At 46.2% G+C, this 26,629-nt stretch overlaps 1 protein-coding gene across 1 annotated transcript; it reads left to right on the top strand.

Moving 5' to 3' along the window:
- Positions 1-7,142: 7,142 nt before the first annotated feature.
- Positions 7,143-25,862, top strand: LOC146196253 (uncharacterized). Its single transcript, XM_084596959.1, has 3 exons — positions 7,143-7,286; positions 11,966-12,210; positions 25,210-25,862. Exons 1-3 carry the CDS (start codon positions 7,143-7,145, stop codon positions 25,580-25,582), a joined length of 762 nt encoding a protein of 253 aa, XP_084453085.1. The 3' UTR covers positions 25,583-25,862.
- Positions 25,863-26,629: the final 767 nt, after the last annotated feature.

The following is a 26,629-nucleotide window of genomic DNA, read 5'->3' as shown; positions in this document are numbered from 1 at the left end:
AAGAATGTTGGGGAAGCAGCGCTTTCGAGTGCTCCATGAGCGTGTATACAAACGTTTTCTAAAAAAGGAAACGCCTTGGGCTGACGCCTAATATAGCTAATATCTGAACGCGTTTTGAACGGCGCCAGGCGGTGTCTCACGCGCGAGTGTTTGACACCGTGGCGCGATCCTTAATAGCACGTTCGATAAACGCACCAGTGCGCACGGGTGCGTGATTTTGCGTTCGATAAACCGCACCGGTGCGCACTGGATGTCTTCGATAAACGGGGCGCACCGTCTGGGAGCACTTTTCAGTTGCCCCGCCGCGCACCCGCGGAGTCGGCGGTGCGACGGAGTGCAATCCCAGCAAGCACTGCGAAGAGCAGACGTCAACATGGCGTCGGCACCAAATGCTACGCTGCTTTCCGCGATCGTTGAAGATTTGCTCTCGAGTTCGTCCGACAGTGATGAAGAATTGATTTCTGTAATAAAGGAAAATAAAAAGTGTGAAAGCCCGAAGGTTGTGAACTTTGTGGATGGGGTAGTGAGACGGTTTAATGAAAACAAGGTAAGCTACCATATCCCACTGCTCGCCTTGGTAGGCAACTGCTTTTATGACGCTTTGTTACACGTACCCATTACTCTGGTCAGATGTTTCGACGCATTATGATGTACATGTGAGTGCCTACGCGATGTTGCTGAATAGGGTTAAATTTTTATTCTTGCTTGTCAATTAGGCGTGCAAATATTTGTCTGGAGAAGCATATGTCTGCAGCAAAGTAATCATTCGTATCGTAGCCCACACGCCATAGAAAATACTTGTTACGTCAAAATTCACGTTTCTAAGTGTTAGTGCATCAAAGATAAGGGACAAAAAAATGAAGGAGGCACACAGCGTTAAACAGTAAGTGTCCGTCTCGTTAATTCTTTGCCTCTCGTGTTTGATGCCGCTTGTAGACGAAAACATTAGATCGTTGATAGCAAGTGGCCATTTAGGCGTGCAAGTACTTAGCTGGACAAGCATGTCATGTCGTAACACTCGCGACACAGAAAACGTTCGCTGATAGAACAGATGATGTGGGTGAAATGCTCTTTTTCAGTTCCGAAAGCACTTTCGGATAGGAAAGGCCGTCTGCTACAAAGTTATCTCGGACTACGAGAAATCCTGTTTCTAGGGTAACAGCAGCAGTCGGGGACCATACGCAAGAAAAACAGCAGAAGAACATGTTCTTTCATTCCTTTGGTGAGTTGCGAGGTTGGAATTTCCTGCGAATGTATAACTGTGTACATGATCTTTTTTTTTTGTTGTTCAGGTTTGCTGGAAACAAGACAAGCATCCAAGCCACTGCACTTGTTTTGAGCATGGCAGATAGCACGTTACTGCACATCATTGATAGCGTCGCTGGCTTCCTTGATAGCATCAGCACCGATGTTATCAGATTTCCACTATCGGAGGAGGCAAAGGCACATTGCAGTCAAAAATTTGAGAAGGTAAAGTAATGCCTTGCTGTTTGGTCACTGCTTTTGTGAACTAGTCTTTTTTTTTTAGTTCAGCGTTTGCTTTACGAATAAATATTATATGACGCTCATGTCAAGAAACCCATTTGCGTATTTTTTTTTTCTTCATATTATGACATACTTTTTCAGTCTTCCTTCAGGCATAAGTGATCTATGGAACGATTTTCTTGCTTCAGATTTCTGGCTTCCCTGCTGCCCTTGGTTGCATAGATGGAACCTACTTCGAGACCAGGTACCCGGAACACAAGATAGTGTCTACCTATGTCAACCGCCATGACAAAAAATCTTTCAATGTTCAAGCTATCTGTGACAGTGACCGCAGATTTCTTCATGTCTTCCTTGGCCACACAGGCAAGTCAAATGACGGTAAGGCTTTCAGGCGCTCATTTATTTTGGATGGCTTGCCATAGCATCACTGCAGGGAAATATCATATTCTAGGGGATGCAGCATACCCCGTCAGGGAATATTTGCTAACTCCGTACAGAGACTATGGAAATCTTACCCCTGAACAGACAAATTATAACATCAGGTTGAGCCAGACGCGTGTCCGTGTCGAGAATGCTTTTGGGTTATTAAAAGGCTGGTTTAGACAACTTCTATACCTCGAGTTTCACACAGTAACGAAAGCAACGTTATTCATACTCGCATGCTGTGTGCTGCACAATCTGTGTATTGAAGCAGGCGACACAGATATAATTGATGACAGTGAGGTCACAAAGAATGTGGAGGTCTGCTCTGAGCAAACACTGGAGACGAACTGCTCGAAGAGAGATAGGTTGTTGCGGCAATTAGGCGAACAAAAGAGGAAGAAGGTTGCACAGCATCTATTTTCACTGTTGTAACCAATATATTTGATTGTTATGTGATATGTGCATTTGTAATCGTGCAATAAAATTCATTCAGTTCCTGTACCTGCCTGAGCTTGTGTCTTCTGCTAGTCTATTGTTTTAAGCAGCAATAGAGGTATAATTAATTAATTAACCAGTCATGAACACTGACAAGGTGTTGCAAAATATTTATTGAATTGCACTTTGTTTTATCAACCACGAACACAGAGACAAGCACAAAAGATGAGGGAACAAACGAACACAGCTCTATTTTGGCACTATGGGCTCCAGGGCTCTTCTACTGCAGGCTCATTTCGTCCTCCCAGCAGTTGTCGCAGCACTTCCAGTTTTTTTCCAGTTTTTTCCAGTTTTTTTTTGTGACGTCGTTCTCGACGCTCTTCTCTATATTCATGAATTTTCAACATAATTTCTGGTATACTTAGTTTTGATCGCTTTGCTGGAGCTGTTTGACTGGGTTTTTCTGTGCGATATTCTAATCTTCCTGGTCCCCGCAAAAGCTCAGATTCAATACTGTCGTCTATAGATTTGATTTTAGCCATTTCATCATCAAATGGTATTTCTGTAGGCTCAGAACCAGAAATGGAATTTTGTTTTTTTCCTTCAGATCGCCTTTTTTTCACAGTCTTAAATCGGTTCTGGCACTGTTCTCCAGTTTTAGAGTACCCAGTCTCTTCTTGAATGTCGAGAGCAATTGCAGCCCACATGGCCTTCTTGTTCCTAAATTTCTTCATTGGGCCTACTTGGCTCAGATAGTCAAGGTATTTGTCCGGGAGAATTCTGGTGGTTTCTCCATCGCTCCATTCACTCGGAGTCTGTGAAACCTTTGGGCTGTGGTCATTTGTTCTGTCGCCATCTGCTGATGAGAAAATAGAATACAGCTCAATTAATGTTTTCAAGCAATTTATCGCCAACAAATAATTCACACAAGCTGGTATTTGCACAAAACTAACAATGAAAGACTCATATAAAAGAAGTCCACACTGAACATGGTTACTAGCTTTCTGCGATGTGTATTTCATGAGCTCAATTTCTGCGACCTTAGACGTCCTCAAAAGGTTTTTAGTCAATTCGTTTGGGGACAGTTTGTCTACTAAAAAAACATAACAAAACAATAAAACAGTCGAGTACTTGCCAGGGCCAGAAGACGAGGCTGTGCTCGCGATCCCCGAGGGCCCTGGGACTGCACTGGAACCTCCACCGTTGACCTTCCCAGAAAGGTTAGTCTCACCGCTGCTGGACGCGACTAACGCATGCAGCTTTGGCGGATCTGTAAATCATCAAAGACCAACCTTCAGAATTATTTTGCGGGCTATTGCAGGTGCGATCGCGGACTTTGTTACTATACTCACTTGCTATAACGGCGTTTATTTCCTCCTCAGACATCGCCATGTGATGCTTTCTTCCATTAATTATAATGTCGATTGTGTTTTTCGAAAAGAAAGGCAGTCGGAGTATACAGTATAGCGCGGTCAGAGCAGTCACCTCGGAAGACATGTTGCTGTTGCTGTTGCCTCGAAGGAAAGGCGCGTACCAGCGATCAAAGGCGCGCGCCACACGCTTTGCGCGCCCGAAGCGAGGTGGCGCTGTATGTACGCACCCGCGAAGTGCGATTTGTGTTCGATGTTGACCCTCCCCAGAGCACCACCACCGCGGTTCACAGCGCACCATTACTGGTCTGGGGGCAAACACGGTGCTGTTTATCGAACGTGTTATGATGATGAAGCGGGAGATTCACAGAGCGAAGAAGTATCGATAAATCTCTTTCGGCGCCAGGATGTTCACGTTTTGATGCTCAGATGAACAAAAATCGACACCAGTATGAAAGAAAATCGGTGTTCAGATTTTACGCTCTTGGTGTGGCTCGATGCTACGTCAAGGGCGTCGACAACAGGAGTTGAAATCATTTCATGTTTAATATAGAAACCGGCTGCATCTGAAGCTTTAAAGAAACAGTCCATTAAGCAGGCAGAAACGAGAACAAATTATATGAATAGAAAAAACGATGGACGCCGCTTTCTTCTAATGGGTGATTACGAGATTGCACTACTTAGAGATTGTACTGTGAAAGCATATGAAGGCGTGACATAATGTTAGTATATCGATAATGGCAATAAGTACTGAAGCAGGTGAAGATGGATAAATTTTTTTGCGTATTTTATGTTTTACTTTGCAACGAATGGACGTCATAGAAGCAGAAAATGAAAGTGTAGAGTGAGAAACGTTTTGTAAACACAAATTACAATCTTTTCTGTTATTATGCCGAAATTTTATATACTATGAATGTATTTTGATTCAAATGCAATGGCAAGTTTTTAATAACGTTCTTGGAAACTTCGCCTATTTTTAACTACTGCGAAACATTTTAATCCTAATTTTGCCTCACAGTGCATTTCAGTTTCGTTGCCTGCAGTTAAAAACATGTTATTGTCTTCTCTATGAAGATGCACTAAATGGTTTAACATGGAAGGTCAATGAACTATGTTTTCTATTATTATTGGCTTCATTAATCGTTGGCTACTACGCATTGTTTTCACTTGTTTACGAAAGTAGCTGTAATTTTACATATTGGGGAAAACAGTTTAGTAAAAGTAGGTTCCCGTTCAAAACCTTCTTTCACTTGATAGTGTCACATTTTATCAGCGACAGAAAGCCAAAGCCTTATTAAACTTACTTAATCGATAAGCGATGAACTGGTGATCGATAAAGCCATCTGGTCTGCTTATGTCACTATCCCAACTTCCAAGTGGCCTGGTGGAAATATGCCAGTTAGGATGGCAAATGCACAGTACAAGAGGAGCGCTGAGAAAGCGCCTTCGTAGACCACAGGACTCTTCAGAAGGGTATTTAGTGATTATGTCGCCGATACGCACTTTCATCAGTTGCCCAGGTAAGATATTTGCGTAACATACAACCACATCTAATTCTACAAGCCTTAATGGAAGGCCGAATAGCCATATGCCAAGTTAATTCGAATGCCTTTCGTGTATACTGAAATAGAATGCGTTCGAATGGTTTTTTTTTGCGAAAGGAGCACTACGCAGGCATCTTCGCCTCTTCAGCTTGGTCGCACCTCCGCCGTAGAACCGACTCCACGAATGACCTTGAACCAAGAAGAAAAAGAAGAGGAAGAAGAGAAGAAGAAACTGCTGGTGATCAAAACAACTCGCATTTACCACCCTGGCAGAGGCGAACGACAAAAGCGAGTTGCCCGCACCGAAAGCTTTCGCTCCACATCCGGTTCAGCGGCGTTGAACGCCTCTAATTTTATTCACCATATGCATGACGCAACATCCGCAGTGCTGTTTGCTAATACGCCATACATGCGGAAGAACATTTGTGTGTAACTATCCCAGTAAAAGAGAACGACAAGAAGAAAGAGAGAAGGTGTTGACAATGTTCAAGCTACTTCCGCACTATGCTTTGACCGGTCGTTGCCATCTAATGCAAAACACTTGACTACCACGGTAATAAAGGGACACCTTGAACATTATCTATTACAGTATCCACGACACGTAGCTATTTTCACAGATGCCTCACAACGGAATAAAAAAGGAGCAATAGGAATTTATTCCCAAGCACTTGACTGGAGTTTTTCTGTACGCATCCCTGATTACACACCAATATTTACTGCTGAATTGCTTGCAATTGGTTTGGCCCTTAAAAAAGTTCCCGGTAACGTTACTCACGTAATCATACTGTCTGACTGTTTGTCAGTCTTAGCAGCATTAGAAAGCCCGAAAATGCGTCTTTTGAAACAAACCTGGATGTTTTTCCTTCCAATACATTTACAGGAAGTACGTTTTCAGTGGGTTCCGGGACACTGCGGCATCGCTTCTAATAGAATGGTGGATTATTTAGCATATTCAGCTCTCAATGTGCCGGTTGCCGATGTTGTACCCAATATTATCTTGCTAAATATATCCCGTCTTGAACGATTTCAAACGTTAAACTCCTTGAGCCATGAGCCACTCCTTGCGACTACGGACTTGAACCATTTAAATTTCCATTGGAATGTCCTATGTTGTACCTCGAAACAATGTGAGGCCTCCATGACGCTCATGCGTTGTAGAGTTACTTCCCTCAGTTTTTATTAATGTCGCTCTGAATTCACGCCGTCGAATCTTTGTGTGTCACGTGATGACGTGCAAACAATTGAACAAAACAGCCTCTCCTGCGGCAGGTATGCTACTCAGAGAAGAAATTATTTAGAAATACCTCATGCTCGCCTAGGATTGCCATTTACAGTTCTCGTCCTCCTCTCCTTTGGTGCAACCGTCAAAGGGCATGCCATATAACCGGATTATAATTATTCATAATTATAATATTGCTACTTGAAGATTTGTGTGTTAGCGCTGATCTGTCTGAATTGTACTTATTTCTTTTTATTATTATTTTTATTATTTGACAATTTTAATCCTTTTTCATTGTTTTCTATTACTATCGCCTAAATATTTCAAATTATTTCAGCAATACTAACTCCTAATTATTAGGTTATCTATCATACAGTCAAATCGACATTATCAATTATAATATGTTCCCTACAACGAATTTTGGCCAATCCCTCACTGTGGGTATGTGCCATTGTAACGAGGGCGAAGAAGAAGACAGAAGAAGAAGAGCCAGTGATGCTAGGCGGCTCATCGGATACGTTCTTTCCAACGCCAAAAACAGCCACAAGGCACAGCCGCTCATCGCATTTATCCAACACTCTTTTGCCGCGCTGCTGTCACGAACGCCGGACTAGCGTGGACATCGGAGCGTCGCGCGGCGTACATGTGGACCCATGGAGCCTCAGAATGTTTCTCTGCATCCTCGCGGTGGGCTTCACGCTCAGTGTCACGGCGGTTGTTCTCGAGCTCTGCTACAGATACGGCCGGCCCTTATTGGGCGAGGCCGGTCCCAGCGAAGAGAACCGGGCGGAACACACGAGGGTGGTCTCCGTAGAGTCCTCTGCACAGACATCGGGTATTCGCCATGCACCACGATTACACCGAAATCCAGTAAGTGCGCAGAGAGCTTTATACCGGTACTGGTATAGCTACGGTCTCAGTAGAAGCTTGTTTCTTAAGCTGGGGGGGGGGGGGGGGGGATTGGTGCACCTGTTTAAAGCGAACCATTGGCAGTGAAATGGACATGCAGTGACGTTTTATGGTTGGTTGACGTTTTAGAAAAAGAGGCATATCGCTGGAGTATAAAGATGATCAGTGCCAAAGAAAGAAGAGCGGTAAATTCTGGTCACACCAGGTAGACAGACCTGTTTGCGATTTCCAGCTGCACTGTTCAGGACAGGAAGAAAATTGTCGTGCCCCACCACGGCAGTGGTTAAAATGCCGTACTACTGTGCCGAAGTACCCTGGTTCAAAACCGACCGCAGGCGGATGCGTTTTGATGGAGGCGAAACGAAGCGACGTCCGCGTTCTGAGCGGTGTTGTGGTTGTGTCTGTAGGAGGTAAGAAAAAAGAATTTACGGGCCTGCTACTGACTCTGTAGCTGAGCCACCTCCGCTGCTTCGTGCAGACAGAAGAGAAAATAGACAAGAAAGAAAAAAGAAGAGTGAAAGAAAGACGCGCACCGCAACTATATCCGTCGTCCACCACCACCGAAGCGGTGGCGGGTGCAATGATTGCCTACAACAGATAAAACTTCACTGGCAGGCTAGCTCCCGGGACCGCAAGCGGCGGTGACCTACCTGTCCCAGCCCCATCAGGGCCAGCCTTACGGTTTCAGTTCTTGTTGTGGCTGTAGGGAAAAGAAAAAGAAAATGCACGGGCCTGCTACTAGCTCTGTAGCTGAGCCACCTCCGCTGCCTGATTAACTGATTTATTTATAGGAAGGGAAAGGCGCGGTAACTGTCTCACTTGTTTTTCTGTGGACACCGCAACCGCGCCGTAAGGGAAGGGAGGAAGATGGGAGTGAAAGTGGAAAGAGGAAGAGGAGCCGTAGTGGAGGGCTACGGAGTAATTTCGACCACCTGGGGATCTTTAACGTGCTCTGACATCGCACAGCCCACGACGCCTCTTCGTTTCGCCTCCATACCTCCGCTGCCTTGTGCAGACAGAAAAGAAAATAAAGAACAGGAAGAGGGAGAGAAAGACGCGCGCCGCAACAACAGCCGTCGTCCACCACCGAAATGGTGGCAGGTACAATGACGGCCTACAGCAGATAAACATTCTGTGGCAGGCTAGCCCCCGCCGCAAGCGGCGCTGACCTACCTGCCCCAGCCCAATCAGGGGAGTACAATACCTCCCGGGTCGGTGTCAGTTCACATTAGTTCACATCAAAGATCCCCAGGCGGTTGAAATTACTCCGTAGCCCTCCATTACGGCTCATCTGTCTCTCTTTGTACTTTCACTCCTCCTTTGTCTCTTCCCTTCCTTACGGTGCGAATAAGAATAAATCACTCGGTGGCTGCGTTTCGATGGAGGCGAAACGAAGAGGCGTCCGTGTGCTGTGCGATGTCAGCGCACATTAAAGATCCCCAGGTGGTCGAAATTACTCCCCTCCACTACGGCTCCTCTTTCTCTCTTTCCACTTTCACTCCCACCTTCCTCTCTTACCTTGCGGCGCGGTTAAGGTGTCCACAGAAAAGAAGTGAGACAGTTACCGCACCTTTCCCTTCCTATAAATCAATCAAAATAAATCAATAAATCAGGATAAATCAATCAGTTAATCAGCGCACGAAAGTACAAAGAGAGACAGATGAGGTCAGCGCGCGTTGCGGAGTACCCGGGTTCGAAACCGACCTCGACGGCTGCGTTTCTATGGAGGCGAAACAAAGAGGCGTCGTGTGCTGTGCGATGTCAGCGCACGTTAAAGATCCCCAGATGGTCGAAATTACTCCGTAGCCCTCCACTAGTGCTCCTCTTTCTCTCTTTTCCCCTTCTCGCTCACCTTCCTCCCTTCCCTTACGGCGCGGTTGAGGGGTCCATAGAAAACAAGTGAGTCAGTTACCGCGCTTTTCCCTTCTTATAAATAAATCAGCCAGCGCACGTTAAAAGAGCTGTACTTCCCTGATGGGGCTGGGACAGGAAGGTCACCGCCGCTTGCTGCGGGGGCTAGCCTGTCAAGAAAGTTTTTCTGTTGTAGGCCGTCATTGCACCCTCCACCGTTTCAGTGGTGGACGACGGCTGTTGTTGCGGCACGCGTCTTTCTCTCCCTCATCCTTTTCTTTCTTCTCTATTTTCTCTTCTGTCTGCACGAGACTGATTTATTTATAGGAACGGGAAGGCGCGGTAACTGTCTCACTTGTTTTCTGTGGACACCACAATCGCGCCGTAAAGGAAGAGAGGAAGATGGGAGTGAAAGTGGAAAGAGAGGAAGAGGATCAGTAGTGGAGGGCTACGGAGTAATTTCGACCACCTGGGGATCGTTAACGTGCGCTGACATCGCACAGCACATGGACGCCTCTTCGTTTCGCCTCCATCGCGGCAGCAGTTCAACGCGGCAGCATTTAAACTGCAATGCTTTGAAGACGATGGATGGATATATAAGGCTTCAAATCGGGTGGTGGTTCACGCCATCTGTTACGGCAGCGTTGTGCGGTCGAAGGAATTTTCAAGTGAGTGCCGCTTGGCAGGTAAGCAAAGCGGAAATGTTATTTGTTACTCGCTTAAATATTACTAATGAGTTTCTTTCTAATGATGCACCTATAAGTATTAGCTGAAAGTCATAAGGCAATGCATACGTTCGGACCACCTGTATTCGAAGAGAAGCAATTAGGCTCTGAGATTCGCATGGTATTAGGTACTTGCCAGTAGAGAATGAGGATGGGGTGCCTTTTGACCTTATTATGCTAATGGCCCTCCACTGTATTTGGCTGTCGAGAATGGCAGGATACCATTGCGATCCTGACGCACGGCCAGCATGGATCTATTTTCGGGAAGGCATGAATAGATATATTGAAATTGAGAAACGTGCTCCTGAAGCTCCCGAGTGGCTCGGAAGATTGGAGCCATTAGTGACCCTAAGAGAATTTTAGCATGACGACGCCACAACCCACCTGGACGATTTTCGTATTAATGAATGCTCATTGTGCCCTGTAAGTGGTTTTGTGTATTGTGCCGAAGTCAGGCAATAAAGAAAAAAAAAAAGGCTCTGCGACGCAGTGGTTGCGTGCTCGTCTCGCAGTGCGGTGCGAAGGAACCATGTTCGACTCCGCGTGTTTTCTCCGAACATTTATGGCTTCTTTACTTTCTTCAGATTTTCTTGTTGCCACCAGAATGCCGAAAGCAGCTTCTCTGCGACACGGGGTTTTTAACGGTATCAGGTTAAAATATGAAAGCATTACCTTGACCTGGTTAGGTGAAGGTGTCCACCCAAATGTATAAGGCGCATTCCTTTCTCCAACCCCCACAAAAAAATAAATAAAAACCGCGGACTGAAAATGCGATGTTACGAGGCTATCGCTGCAACACTTGCTGCTTTAGGCGGGCACCTACAATTAATTTTGTCAAGGTGACTCACTGCCGTTTTATTTCGCGATTTTTTTAATATGTCGAATTATTAAACGGCGCCCATCATCTATAGGATGGTCAGAATCGGCCTGGCGTCTTCGATTCCCATTCCACCTACCAGTACCTGCGACCGGTTCTTGAATGACTAGTCACTTATTCAGGCGCACCTGCCAGCCAGCGAGTCAGGCGGTTAGGCGCATGCTTTTAATGTCAGTGATGTGGAAGCACATGCCCTTGTGCTTTCCGTGCGTGAACTGGAGCTTCCGCTCCAAAAATGGTTCCACTGATAGACATTTAGCCTTTTATGAAAGAGATATGACTTTTGACCGCAATGTGCCTTTACCAAGGTGACACGACTACAGCCGCTTTTCGCTTCCAGGTTATTGTGATCCCGTAAAAAGCGGCGCTAAAGCAATAAAAAAAAGCTAATATTTTCGTTAGCGTTAGCACTATATGAACACAGTCAGACGCTTCAGTTGTGTTCAAATACAAATGCAGGAAACATGTTTCTTTCTTCCACTGAAATCACGTGTGACGAGGGTAAACAAAAGTGGGATTCTTATTCTCATTCTCAAATATATTTAAGGTTTATTCTGAAAATAGTCCTCGGATGGTGCCTATTTGACAACAATATTTATGTTTTTATCCCAAAAGCGTTCACACGTTACGAAATCGATCTTTGAGATGATTTTCTATAGTTTCATTGGCCGCAACATACGTTTTCTTTACTATATATCGTGAAAACCTCTATGTTCTGACTGGCCTGCATTTTTTACTGCCTAACTTGTATTTTAATTTTAACAGATTGAATTAAAATATATTGGACAAACAGGAGTTGAAGGCATGACCTTCTAGAATGCAGCACTCTTGAAACTGCGTTTTTTTTTAAATCAGGCCGCTTTTATACTTGAGTGAAGGTTTACTCAATAAATGCTATGGCAACAACCTGAAAACTGTCACAGAGCTTACTATTACTAGCTTGGCCATAGTAAACGCGGAGAGCCATTGAGGGCATGTTTCTATAGTGATTATAACTCAGAGAAGCAGACCACTCAAGCTTGCCTGCTCGTAATTTCAGCTGCCTATGATTTGGTCAGCCTTAGGTTATATTTCATATTTGTTCATACTTCCTGCATAAAGGATGGCCGCTCGCATTTCCTGTGCAGCTTCACGGGGACCCCTGCGGTGCCGTGTGGTACACGTACTGCGCGCGGCCTCGTCGCTCGTTCTTCTACTACAAGCGCAGCGAGGGCCTGTGCACGGCGGCAACCGACGACAGTGCGCACGTTTGTGCCAAGGGTGCCAACCGCTTCGCCTCTACTGTCGCGTGCCGCAGGGCCTGTCTGCCGAAGAACGTCACCGCGCAAGCTCGGGGCTGCAGCCAGAGGCCACTGTTTGGGTCATGCGGAAGGTTCGTGTGCACTGCGGAACAAGAGGCCTAAGCTTTTTTTGGTTTGGACAAACCGTTTGGCTGCAATCACTCTGCACTGCAACGCAGCCTTTAGAAATGAATAGAGTAGAAATGAAGCTTCTTACCTCGAACCACGTTTAGATCTGATACTCTGGACTGCCAATTAAGGTCTTGTCTATCACCAATCCGAAATTTCGCTGATATCACTGAACTGCAGGCAGTAGGTCCAACTTAACCTCATCTCAAAATAAAGTACGATATGTTTCGTCGCAATAGGTCAGCGATTACATTCTGTAGTTTAACGTCCACAGGCCAGGCATGCGCTTTTGCCGCACGCCGCAGTCGGGCGCTCGGGGATTTCAATCCCTTGATGGTATTTAAAGTACGCTGGATTCGAAATGCATACTGGCGTATTTGCATTTCACCTTCATCGAAACATAGCCGCCGCTGCAGTAATTCGATCCCACGACCACGGACTAGTGTTATCACATGGAAACCGCTTTGCCACCATAGATGCAATATGAGTAAGTAAAATGAGAACAAAGAGAAATGCTTTAATCGGTACACTGTGAGTGTTGTGCGGTCATCTTTGAAATATGTTAAAGTTTGAGCAGGTAGCAGCTGGACCCTCATGTGTTCGTGCTTTGTTTGTGTTATGAAGGCTGAGTGTACGTAAGGATTTCTGAGTTCAAGTGCAGAGGAGGCATCTGGGAGAAGTCCTTAAATATGAAGAAATCCCCGAAATGAATGCGCGTTCTTAGTTGGCGGCGTAAAGCGTTTTCATTTTGGTACAAGTGGTAGGCACGTAGTTCGAGTAACTATAAAAAGATAAAAGCATCGCCACCAGCTCCTGGTTAAGTGAAAAACCTATGAATCAAGGTCGGTTGAGCAAGTGTTCGGCAAAAAAATTCCTCCAAAACATATTTACAAATTATATCTCGCTGAACACAGCGATATGTCTGGAGAAACATTAAAGCACTGCTCCCTGGTGCAAATGTGCCATCTGCCAGGCATCCAGTGATTGATTAATAGGAAGGGAAAGGCGTGCCACTTGTTTTCTGTGGACACCGCAACCGCGCCGTAAGGGAAGGGAGGAAGGTGGGAGTTAAAGTGGAAAGAGAGAAAGAGGAGTCGTAGTGGAGGGCTGCGGAGTAATTTCGACCACCTGGGGATCTTTAACGTACGTGCCAGGCATCCAGATAATAGTACGTGGTTCACAGGAAGGGAACGGCGCAGTAACACTTGTTTTCTGTGGACACCTAAACTCCGCCGTAAGGGAAGGGAGGAAGATGGGAGTGAAAGTGGATAGAGAGAAAGAGGAGCCGTAGTGGAGGGCTGCGGAGTAATTTCGACCACCTGGGGATTTTTAACGTACGTGCCCGGCATCCAGATAATATTACGTGGTTCACAGGAAGGGAATGGCGCAGTATCTGTAACACTTGTTTTCTGTGGACACCTAAACTCCGCCGTAAGGGAAGGGAGGAAGATGGGAGTGAAAGTGGATAGAGAGAAAGAGGAGCCGTAGTGGAAGGCTGCGGAGTAATTTCGACCACCTGGGGATTTTTAACGTACGTGCCCGGCATCCAGATAATATTACGTGGTTCACAGGAAGGGAATGGCGCAGTATCTGTAACACTTCTTTTCTGTGGACACCTAAACCCCGCCGTAAGGGAAGGGAGGAAGATGGGAGTGAAAGTGGATAGAGAGAAAGAGCCGTAGTGGAGGGCTGCGGAGTAATTCGACCCCCAGACATCCAGAAATTAATTTCCGTAAGTGCAACTGTAGAGGGGGCAGTTTCGAAGCTGTGGGAAGGCCGGAAGTTTTCATTGAGAGATGAGGCTATGGTGAGAGACGTTCGTTTTCGAAACTGCGAGATGCGACGTCTGCTTCTGGAAAGCGGCTAGTTTATAGGCTAACCAGTAATGGCAGAGTAAGACAAAGTTTAGGCAAAAGGGGTTATAATGTTTCATTTTGATATATTTTGCCACCCCGCGCAAGTACTTTATAGCAGGGAAGGTAAATGCATGAATCACTTCACGATGACAATATTGAGTTGCAAATTTTCGCACTCAATTGTTGCATTTTACAGAAGAAGATAAGTAAACAATTCACAAAGTTTCCACAGCAAGAGTCTACTGAAAACATTTCAAAGCTTGACGTTTACTCCGTTAAAATAAAGTCAATTTCTATATGTGCATTCTGATTACATCCCTTTCACTTCATAGAATATTTCCTCTATTTTTCCTGAGGCTTATTTCATGTATTTTGGCATTGGCCGTTGCCTGCATCAGTGAATGTAGCCCACCGGGAAATAAATCATTTCCTCGACAGCTAATTGTTTTCCTGTAGAGCAGTACATACTGTAATTCCTCCCTCCTTCCCTCCCTTCACTGTAATGCCAAAATGCGCTGTGGGTAATGTGATTGTCGCGTAGCTGCACGTACAAGTGGCGTGCAGAGCCAGGCACTGCTTCTGTCGCGGTTGCCATCTTTGTCGGTGGATTTAAGAAAGAAATCTGCGTTTTTTATCAAAAGCAAGCCTTTTGCATGGACGGCTGTAAATATTGCAGCATAAGTTGGACACCCCTCCCCCACTCATTTTTCGTGTAAACATTGCGGGACACAACTGCTTTGTCTAGCACTCCTCTCTCTTCTCCGTGCAACAGTCTTTGAAAAATTAAAGGAGTGCGTTTAAGTCTGCTTAGGAGCTGAAATGGTGAAAGTCACTTTACAGGGCTGTTCGTACTAACTGCATTGTCATTATCACCGGTACCATCATCAAATTCGTTATTATCGCTACGATAATCAATATCAACTAAATTCACCGTTATTGTCATTGCTGCTACCATTATTATAGTTGTCACTAATTGCCGCTTCATTATTGTCGTCACTATCCTAATTATCATGATCACTAACTGCATCGTCATTGTCATTGCTACTATCATCCTTACGCTAGACAAGGCAATTAAGTTTTGTTTCTAATGAGCCTGGCCTAGGGTAGTGGTTTCCGTTCTGAGGAGGTCGAAGTGGTTCGATTCCTCCTGGAGACAGGCTTTTCCTTTTTTTGTTCAAGTGCCATTTCTTGCGACAATTTCTTGCAGACACTTCCGTCTACGCCACCCACGAGCCAGGAAGCGCTTTCGTCGTAAAAATTCTGTTCGATAATATCCCAGGTAGCACAAAGGGGGCTATGAAGGTGGGGCTCCGGTGGGTCCGATGTAGGCAATGCAGGACAGCCCCGGTGGGCTCAATGTGGGTGCTGCAAAAGGAGCTGACGTAGGCCTGAAGGGGGGCTGTCGACAAAGCCCCGATGGGCCCCACTAGGGACCGATGCAGGCAGCCCTTTCGGGGCTGCCCACATTTTTCCCACATTGCCAAAACGGCACATCCCGCTAACTCCCCCCGATGGTCCTACTTTGGACATATTCGGGCAGCCGCTCTGAATGAACATTTATTTTTTATTTCTGTTAGTCCCTCAGATAATGACATAGAACCGATGCGGGTTCTATACCGCAAGCCGCACGTGGGCTTGCCACATTATTCTCATAGGGGTCCAACGTAGGTAATTGATGGGAAGCCCTAGTTCAAGTTCTCCCCAGTCAATATTTATGCACATCATTAATTATTTTATACATGTTTGCCCTTTTTAAATAGCCACAGTATTAAATTTTACAATAATTCAAGACATTAATCTAGCCTATATGACTTCATGTGTTTAGAAAAAGTTTTATTAGACATTAGACGTTCACATTAGACAATGACTTCATGTACATCTTGTTCAGGCTATGGAGATGTGTGTTCTGAAAAGTAATATTGTTGTTGTTGTTGTGGCTGTAGGAAGAAGGAAACGAAAATGCACGGGCCTGCTACTGGCTCTGTAGCTGAGCTACCTCCGCTGATTTTTTTTAAAACTGATTTTATTTATAGGAAGGGAAAGGCGCGGTAACTGTCTCACTTGTTTTCTGCGGACACCGCAACCGCGCCGTAAGGGAAGGGAGGAAGATGGGAGTGAAAGTGGAAAGAGAGAAAGAGGGGCCGTAGTGGAGGGCTACGGAGTAACTTCGACCACCTGGGGATCTTTAACGTGCGCTGACATCGCACAGCACACGGACGCATCTTCGTTTCGCCTCCATCGAAACGCAGCCGCCGAGGTCGGGTTCGAACCCGGGTACTCCGGCACAGTAGTCGGGCGTCTTACCACTGCACCACCCCGGCGGTGCGACCCTTGTGCAGACAGAAGAGACTGACTGACTTATTTGTAGGAAGGGAAAGGCGCAGTAACTGTCTCACTTGTTTTCTGTGGACACCGCAACTGCGCCGTAAGGAAGGGAGGAAGGTAGGAGTGAAAGTGGAAAGAGAGAAAGAGGAGCCGTAGTGGAGGGCTACGGAGTAATTTCGACCACCTGGGGATCTTTAACGTGCGCTGACATCGCACAGCACACGATGCCTCTTCGTTTCGCCTCCATCGAAACGCAGCCGCCGAGGTCGGGTTCGAACCCGGGAACTCCGGCACAGTAGTCGGGCGTCTTACCACTGCACCACCCCGGCGGGGCAGACAGAAGAGAAAATAGAGACGAAAGAAAAGGAAGAGGGAGAGAAGGACGCGCGCCGCAACAACAGCTGTCGTGGGTGCAATGACTGAAAAGAGATAAAAATTCGGTGACAGGCAAGCCCCCGCCGCAAGTGGCGGCGACGCACCTGTCCCAGTCCCATCAGGGGAGACTCCCGTTCTTTGTGCTGTTGTTGTTGTGGCTGTAGGAAGAAGGAAAAGAAAATGCACGGGCCTGCTATTGGTTTTGTAGCTGAGCCACCGCCGCTGCCTCGTGCGGACAGAAGAGAATATAGAGAAAAAAAAGGAAGAGGGAGAGAACGACGCGCGCCGCAACCGCCGTCGCTCACCACCACCGAAGCGGTGGCGGGTGCAATGACGGCCTACAACAGATAAAGATTCGGTGGCTGGCTAGTCCCCGCCGCAGCGTGATTCCGTTCCCTCAACGGTAGTGTCGTCTGAGCAGCATCACCTGGCGATAGATAGCGGAAATATTGTAAGAAGAAATAATAGCTGGTTTAAAGCGGGCCGTAACCGTTGCTTCCGTGGCGCAATGGATTGACACTACTTACCTCAGCAATAAGTGATTAAAACATCTGTTCGTATCCTGTAATAGTAATTTCTTATTTTTTCGTTTATTATGCGAAGCATATTAAAGTAGGTTTCGGGCCTTCGCGCGACGCCCGGCGGTGGCCACCATTGACCCTGAAGTGGGGTCACGTGACATGACGTCACGTGATGACGTCACACCGGCTGCAGACGGGGCTTAAAAAGACCTGAAGTTCAGCATTTACGCGGACGACGTTAATCTCTGAATGAACAATGACAACGATGGCAGCATAGTGGAACGCCTACAGGCGGCGGCGGACACCATTGTGTCCTACGCGGCCGAAAGGGGTCTTTCGTGCTCTCCGCAAAAATCCGAACTTTTCATATATAATCCAAAATCAATTAGGTGCAAGGGCGACTTTAACGTAGAAATTAAGGTCGACGGCAAAACCGTACCAAGAGTCCAGCAAATCAGAATCCTCGGACTTTTTATTCAAGAGGACGGGTATAACGACGGAACGATAAAAAAAACTTACTACCGACGCGACGCAAGTAACAGGAATATTTAGGAGGATTGCATTCAAAGGCAGAGGCCTCAAAGAGAGAAGCCTCTTGAGACTGATGCAGGCGTACATAATAAGTCGAATATGCTATGCCACACCGTTCCTCAACATCAGGACCAATGAAAAAGATAAGATAGACGCACTCATCAGGCGTTGCGTCAAGAGGGCGCTGGGTCTACCAATCTCCTTTTCTACGGAACGCCTGATAAAAATGGGAGTGCATAATAGTTGGACGGAACTTGCTGAAGCGGTGAGAATCGTCCAACATGAAAGATTAAGTAGGTCGAGCACGGGTCGAACCATCTTAGAATGGGTGGGTCGAAAAATAGATAGGGGCACAGCCGACAAGGTTGCCCTACCACCACAATGTCGCGAGAACATCATTGCCCGTCCTCTCCCCCGCAACATGCGCCCGGAATACCACAAGGAGAGACGGGAGAAGAGAGCAGAAGCACTGGTTAAAAGTGCAAAAGAATTCAGAGTAAAAGAAGTTGCCAACGTAGACGCTGCAAGCGGCCATCAGGGGCGGCAGTCGCCGCGGTAGTTGATGGTAGCGACGCACTAGTCGTCTCCGCCACCATCCGAAGCAGAAACTTAGACACGGCTGAAGAGGTCGCAATAGCGCTCGCTTGCGTCGGAACGAAGGCTAGATTGATCTTTAGCGACAGTAAAACTGCTCTCTGGAATATCGGAAAAGGCAGGGTCTCGCAAGAAGCCGCCCGAATTCTAAAAGCTGCAACTAAAATCGATCGCAAAATCACCCTAATTTGGGTCCCAGCACACAGTTCCGTCCCTGGCAACGAGGCGGCCCATGATTTAGCCCGAGATCTCTACTTCCGGGCAAACGCGGAGCCGCCCGACTGCCAGGCGATAGACGAACAAACCTATAAAGAAATAATCGAAAATTATAGATTAGGAAGACGTCTGATGCCGCCACCGGATCCTAGCTTAAATAATAAAGAGGCCTAACCTGGCGGCGATTACAAGCCGGAAATTTCCCGAACCCTGTCTGGTTTTTTCACACCCAGATGAGAGAAAAAACGATAAATGTAAAGCCTGCGAAGCGAGGGGGACCCTCGACCATATACTTTGGGAATGCCCTAAGTCTCCGGGCGCTAGGGACAACATTAAAAGTAGAGAAGCCTGGGTAACCCTGCTGCGAAGCGACGTCCCCGCTGACCAGCAGAAAGCCGTCCGCCTGGCGGCTGAGGCCGCGAATAACCAATGTATATTCGCCAGTCCTTAGTCGCGGAGGTTCCAGTCCCCGTTCCTCAGGCCTGCGTGCCAGGAGCGGGGAGTAGGGGGCCTCCTAAATCGGTGGAAATTAAAGTTTTAATCAATCAGATGGGGCCTCATATCACGCCGCCGGTCGCCTCCCGGCGGTGGCCACCATTGACCTTGAAGTGAGATCACATGATGTGACGCCACGTGATGACGTCACACCGGCTGCAGATGGGGCCTCATATCGCGCCGTCGCGCGCGACGCGGCGGCGGCGCCACCATCGCTGCATCACGTGATATGTGACGTCATGCCAGGGATGAAGCGGCGCGCGCCCGCCGTCGCGTCAGTCTCTGTGCCCGCAACCGCGCCAGCGTCTTTGCGCCGGGCGTGTATGCGTAAGTGACGTGCAAACCAAGAGTCATGCATTTACGGACCATAAGAGTGTGTTTGTCGGGCTGCAAAGAATAAAGTACGATCTTTCATGCTCACGAAGTCAGGCATTTAAACATCGACCCTTCTGTCCAACATAGATTTTTCTGCTTGATAATGGAACGCATTATACAACTGGCGTAGCACATGAAATAAACTGTCTTCTGGCTGAAACTGCACTGTGAATTCTTATTTCTAATTCTCCTGCACAAACTAGCCAGTTTATGTGGGGTGGAAAAAATCACTTGAACATCTTGATGATTGGCGACCTTTTGTATGTCGTGTGAAAGCGCGTGCACGTAAGGCATGCTTCAATCTTTAATTTCCCTTTTATCTGCCGGCTTCATTTGCTTCGTCCTTACTGCCTTCAGCAGTTTTTCAGAGATCCCTTGAATTACGTGCATAGAGAACCTTGATTCTATGAAACGTTCCTCTTCTTGCATAAAGCTATCTTGCATGATATGAAAGCTGCTTTTCTGTAATGCGTTCCTGGGACACAGGTTAGTAGTGCTCATTTTAGTTAGCTTTGAATGACATGGAAAGCAGAGACAGCAGTCCAAATGAACGGGGCATCTTTGTGCAAAAGACACAAGAGGGGACATGCAGTGTCAGCGAATTTGGGCACAAAACACCGAAAGTAGGAAAATAGTGTTAAAAAGTTCCTACGCTCCTACTCCAATTTCGATGCTGTAAAAAAGGTGGTTGCAGCCTCAATATTCCGAGTATTCGGCCGAATACTATCCTGATGAAGAAAGTGATCAAAGGCAATTTTCTGGCAGTCGCCAAAGTTGCATTTAATATAGTTGAGGACGAAGCCCGCTCTCTAAATGCTCTCAAGAAGAATGGCGAGGCGGCTATTGTGCTCCTGAAGAGTCCGAAGATCATAAAGTCGTCCATATAGCACAAACAGATTTTTCTCTTAAGTTCGCTCAGAATGGTGTTCATGAATTATTCAAACGTGGCAGGCACATTGCACAATCGGAAGGGCATTGCGTTGAACTCATTAAGACCGTTGGGTGTCAAAAATGCGGTCTTTTCTTTGTCGCTCGGTTTCGTCCGTATTAGCCAGTTCCCCGATCTCAAGTTTACCGCGGGGAAGTATGACGCTGAGTGAAGACATTCGACGGCATCGTCAATACGTGGAAGCTCATGCACACCTTTTTTCGTTACGGCCTTAAGCCGAAGATAGTCCACAAGGAACTGCCATGTGCTCTTTCTTTTTAACGAGGATAATTGGAGCTGCCCAATGACTTGATTCCTGGATCACGCTATGTTGGAGCATGTTGTGAACGTGTTCGTCAATAAGCTGACCTTCGCTCGGCGACACACCGTAGGGCTTGTGTCTGCTCGGGTGAGAGGTTCCAGTATCAAGCGAATGAAGAATGCGAGAAGTTGGAATCGGTGGAGGATGGTCCCTAGTGAAGTCGAAAACGGAAAAATTCTTCGAAAACAGGTCAGTCAAAATTCGGCGCTCAGTTTTCCATAAGATGTGTTTATCATTGCCTGGATTCGAGGCTCTGAAAAAGGGTGTGTTTTACCTTCAAGAACACATTCCCTTAGTGCCGCCACGAAATCAGATACACTTTCTTCGTAATGAGACTGTTTTATGCCACGAGGTAACACGGCTGGCTCGTCTGAATATTTCAGTTCACAGTCCACAGTAAGGTGTGGTCTCTGGTCACTGGAACTATGCAACGGAGCACCAAGACACTCTTCTTTGCACAGGTAAGCGTTGTAGGTTCCACTACGGGGTCAAAAGGGTTGCACAAATGTATAAATTAAATAACCTGGATGAATTCTCCAGACATCGCAGGTACAACTGCATCTTAAGACATAGAAAAGGTTCCCAAATCGGGCGACGAGGCTTCTACAAAAGCTCACGTCAACGTAGTATTCAGTGCGATCTGTCCATTCCGGCCCTCTAACGTTGCACCATGCTGTTGCAAAAAGTCTATACCTAGAATTACTTCATTTGTGGAACGAGGCAACACTGAGAATTCGGTTCGAAAAGTTTGGTTCCCAATCGCACACCCATAGGCACCAATGATTAACCGCCAACACCACGGAATACCACAGCTTGATACACGCTGAACATAACTTTAAGTCCCAAACAATTATTGAATACGAAACTCATAACAGAGACTTTTGCTCCAGTGTGAAATAATGCTTAGCGTGGGTGCCGTCAATGAATACTTCGCGTTCGTTCTTTAACATAAATAAAGACCGATGCATTGGTAAAGTAGATTCCCCGGCGACGGTGAAAAACGGCTCCGAGGAGACGGTGAGCGTCGCTCTCTTTGGGTTGGCGGCGTCAAGCTGTAGTCGGAAGCAGGCGACGAATTTCGTATCTGTTCCGGGCGGTAGATATCATGAGTCGGTGCACTGGTCGGTGGATAATATCCTGTATTAGGCCGATGAGAAGCGTTGAGCAAGAGGCGACGGTCTTGTGGCAGCACGTCTCGTCGACGACAGTACTTGTAGATGTGCCCAATCATGCCACAGCTGTAACACATATTGCGGCCGCCACCGGTCAGAGTTAAAGTGGGCGCGAACTTGTTGTGGCTGGCAATTGTAGTCGGGCCTGCGTTGCTGACGAACCACCCCGCCTGTGTAGGCGGTTCTCCGACCCATCACCTGCTGGGAAGAGACTCAGTCGGCATATTGTCTGCGGTCGTCAAAGCATGGCGTATTTCGAGCCGTAGTCCAGATAGCCGGAGGAGTCGCGAGTTCTGCCTGCAGAGCTCAACTGTTATATTGGGGTTCCTTCAGACACTCAAAATCTTCGTTGCGCAGCAGTTCTTCTCGAATGATCGGGTGTAATAGATCAGCCATCGACTCCGGAGCACTTACATCAACACTCACGATGGATGCGACATTGGCCAGCCGCTTAAATCTAGATGCGATACGACACAGCTTCACGCTTTATAAAGTGCGGCAGTGCCTGATGACGTCGGCAGCGGAGTTCAAATTATATTTGCTAATAGGGAACGTGTATACGTCTTCAGCTATCCCTTTCTATAAGCGCCCCAATTTATATTCCTCGGACATCCGTGGGTTTACAATCGTGCACAACTTCACAATGTCCTCGATATATGTGGTCTACTTCTCGCCCGGTACCTGGGCTCGCTGCAGCAACGTTTGCTCCGCGCGTTTCTTTTTGGCGGATTCATCGGCAAACCACTTCTTGATTTCTTCTGTCAAACGATCCCATCTTGCCATATGCCCTCGTGATTGCCAAACTAAATTAGCCCCATACCTTCCAAGAAGACTACTTCCGCAAGTTTAGCGGTCGAATCGCAACGATTGTACCGGCTCATACGTTCGTAGTTGGTCAACCACTTGTCGACGTCGTCCTCAGATGTCGCAGAAAACGTGCACGGCTCGCGATAGTGCTGTCAGTTTGCCACCGTATGTGTTGCTCGGCCGGCGTCACCGTCTTGAGCCATATTCGATCGTAAAAGCGGTAAGCCAGCGAATCGGCGTCTTTGTCGGAGACAACGGGGATCCGTGTTGACTACCCCGCACCTCCACCACAACTGTTGCGTACTCACTACGTAACTCACTACGTTTAGTTTAGGCACTTAGAGTTCCCAAGGCACAGCAGGTTCTGCTTCCTCCTCTTCACACTCCAGCTTCCTCTTCTCCCTTCTCATGACACCCCAAAGCACTTGATAATATTGTAGGGGTCATCCTGGCGGCAGCAAGTAAAATCAGTAAACTGACTTTGTTGTTTGCTTTTTGTTTTATGCTCATCCTATTGGGAAGGTTACAGAAAAATGTGCATAAAATACTGCAAAGACTTAACCAAATGGGAGGAGGAGAATAAAAACACTCAACCCGTAGGGAACGTTGGGCCACATTGTCCATAGGAATAGATATCAGTGTTGTCCACTTAGCTTGCGTGTGATATGTTGGCAGCCTGGTAATAACCGCCTTTGGTTTACGTTTAAAATTTTTTTTCGGGTGCTTTTTTTCGTCCAGTCACAGAAAAATGTTTTCTTCATGGTCTGGACAATGTGCTTAATAATTTTATATCAGTTAGGATTTTTAACCAAATCGGCATTATATCTTCTCTAATCTTCTTGTGTTAGCTGTGGAAGTGCAAGAATTTGTTCAACACAGTTACATTCACCCTGCCGGGATGGTGGAGTGGTTAGGGCACTCGACTACTGCGCCCAAAGGTGCGGAATCGAATCCCGGCCTCTGCGGCCGCTTTCGATGAAGGCAAAAAGTAAGGCGCCTGTGTGCTGTGCGATGTTAGTGCATCTTAAGGAACCCTAGGTGGTCGAAATTTCCGCAGTTCTTCACTACGGCGTCTCCATAGCCTGAGTCTCTTTTAGTCTTTAAAACTTGCAAACCGAACCAAACAACTACGTTCTTTTAGATAATGATCAAATGTTTTTGCGGGTTTCTTACAAATGCATTCTTCCCTTTCTTGCATGCTAAATATTTAAAAGGAAAAAGTCTGTGACCACTAATTGCTTGTGAAGAGAGAGAGTTTCTTGGGATGAATTTAGGTATCTTTGAAATATTTAGAATCCAGTTATTCTGATATCTGTTGCTGCTAGATTAGATTCCACTTTTTCCATTCTTTATATAATTATCTCTTAAAAACTTTTGCATTGTTGGGTGTTATATAAATAGGCCGCGAGATCTTTGCTTTATTGGCTGATTCATTCGAGTTTCGGTTCCTATTATTCCGTGATGGGCCTTGATGTAGGTAAGAGAGATTCTGTAAGCGGTACCTGAATTAACCGTTCGTTTGTAATATTTTGGATGAAACAATAACAGTCACGAGGATTAAAAAATCCATATAATGTCAATAAACTGTCTGTTAATATCTGATAGTGTTTTTCCTGATTGCGATCATTAATATAGTTTATTGTTTCCTTAACTGCTGTTGCTTCTGTTATAGGCTATTGTTATAAGATGGAAGTGTAAATTTTGCTGCGTTGATAAGAACCTAACGTTTGTCGAAGACTACAAATGCTGCTTCCACTATGTTTCCAGATTGTGATCCATGTGCATATAGATGGAAGTCAGAGTGAACAACGTTCTTGCTATATGAGATAGTAGTTTTTTAGCTGGATGAATAGTCCACCAGTCCACATCAGTAACACTTTCGTTTACTGCAATGCCCCTTCCCATTTGACGACGCTGTTGTTATGTAAAATATCGAATAGACTGCCTTCTTTCTCAATGTTTCAATAAAGATGGGGAATAATGTACAAGACACATAGAGTAATTAGATATTCTTCTAAAACCTTTACATATTTTCAAAAGAGGAATGCGTTTAATAACTCTTATTTCCTTAATATATGAGAATGTGATGAGCACCATATGGGAGAACTATATATAATTATTCTTACGAACGCTCTCACATATAGCTTACTTAAGTGTCCAGGTGTCATGCTAGAATTGTTACAAGTGAATTTTGTCAACTTTAAGGTGGTACTTGAAGGATGAAAGATAACTGTTCCTCAAAAACAATACTTAATATTTTCAGTTCTTTACATCACTTTGGCTTTCGCCCTTACATTTGAACTTTCGCTGTTCTTTTCTGGTTCACGTTTTCAAGACATTAAAATTGGCATTTGTAAGAATTCAAAATTAATTTCACTGTAAAATGTCTGGCCACGAATATTTTTTGCTCATAAGTGCGTTTTGAAATATCTGCAAATGTCGCAGGGCCGACATGAAGCGGCCGCTTTGGTTCTTCAATGGCACTGGCTGTTTCGAGTGGCTTTACCCAATGGGCCACTGCCCGGTTCCCGATCCCCCGGCCTTCCGGTCACGAAGCGCCTGCCGTTCGCGTTGCGCCACCAAGCAGTCGGGACCAGGGCGCTCTTTTCGCTGTCGGATGCCCGAACCTACGGAGCACTGCAGCGCGCAATTGCTGCGCTACCCGGTGTTCGCAGCCGCAACGACGCCTGGCCTTAGCCGGGGCATGGCGTGCGCGCGCGTGGGACCCGAATCACTGCTGCCTTACCGGTGCCTGCGAGGCGCCAACAGGTTCCGCACGGCCGACGAGTGCGAGCAACGCTGCGTACGCAAGCGGTGACGGCCCAATCCTCGCAGTTATGGATTTAAGCCGACGACTGTCAATCTAGCAATGATGGTTCGTTTTACGTTACCCGCACTCAGCGGGTATTTTCACCGGATAGTTGCGATGAACTCTTGCAAGCATACTAGGGACTGTGAAGGGATTGAGAAAACATAGTTGTTTAATAGAATAAAGATATCGGTTGTGACATTGCTTTCTATAGTTTACTACATTCTCAGTATCAGTGGACGGAATGAGAAGTGGTTTGGTTCATGCTGTTTAACGTCCCTAATAAACGAATAAGGCTAAAAGGAATGCCGTGGCAGAGGCCTCCGAATCCCCTCTGTTTCTGTAAGGTGCGCTGACATAAAAAGGACACGGGCGTCTTGCGTTGCACCTCCACTGAAATGTGATAGCCGCGACTGGGTTGCAGTTTGGATTCCCAGGTTGAGTAAGCAGTCGAGTGCCCTAATAAATGAGCTACCCCGATGGGCCGTGAGCATCGGACATATGCTAAGGTGTTTACAGTTAGGGCTTCGACTTTTTTAGTTTCGAGCGAACAGCCTGCGTGGGTGAATGTTGTATGAATACAACAAATATAGAAAATACGAGGTTCTTTATGAGATACAAACTAAGGCAGCAACAATTACTAAAGCCAAGTAAAGCACAATTTTTCGTTTAGTGTTTATCAGTTCGAGGTATCAATTTCTTCGTGGAGATAAATTATTGTAAAATATAACAAATGATGGGATCCGAACCTTGGAACACCGAACATTGAAATTCGCTAGCCGAATTCCGCGGTTTCGTATGCGTAAATAGACGGTTTTGGATTGAACTTTTACATCTTGCGAATCTAAGGAGGCATGGTGATTAATGAAATACCTAGAGCGAAAGCCTCTGCCAAAGATTTCCTACACGGCCAATAGAAGTTTATTTATTTATTTTTATTTATTGATACCTGAAAGGCTCCATTTAAGGAGTATTACATGAGGTATTACATCATCCTCTTCCTGCGCTAAATGAAATAGTCTTAGAAACTCCTGCCTACAATTTTTCTATATAAAC

This window comes from Amblyomma maculatum, chromosome 3 (genome assembly GCF_055883805.1).
Source record: "Amblyomma maculatum isolate TAMU_Amacu chromosome 3, ASM5588380v1, whole genome shotgun sequence".
NCBI classification, from domain to species: Eukaryota; Metazoa; Arthropoda; class Arachnida; order Ixodida; family Ixodidae; genus Amblyomma; species Amblyomma maculatum.
The sequence above is the reverse complement of the archived record's forward strand: the minus strand, read 5'-3'. Positions and strand labels throughout refer to the sequence as shown.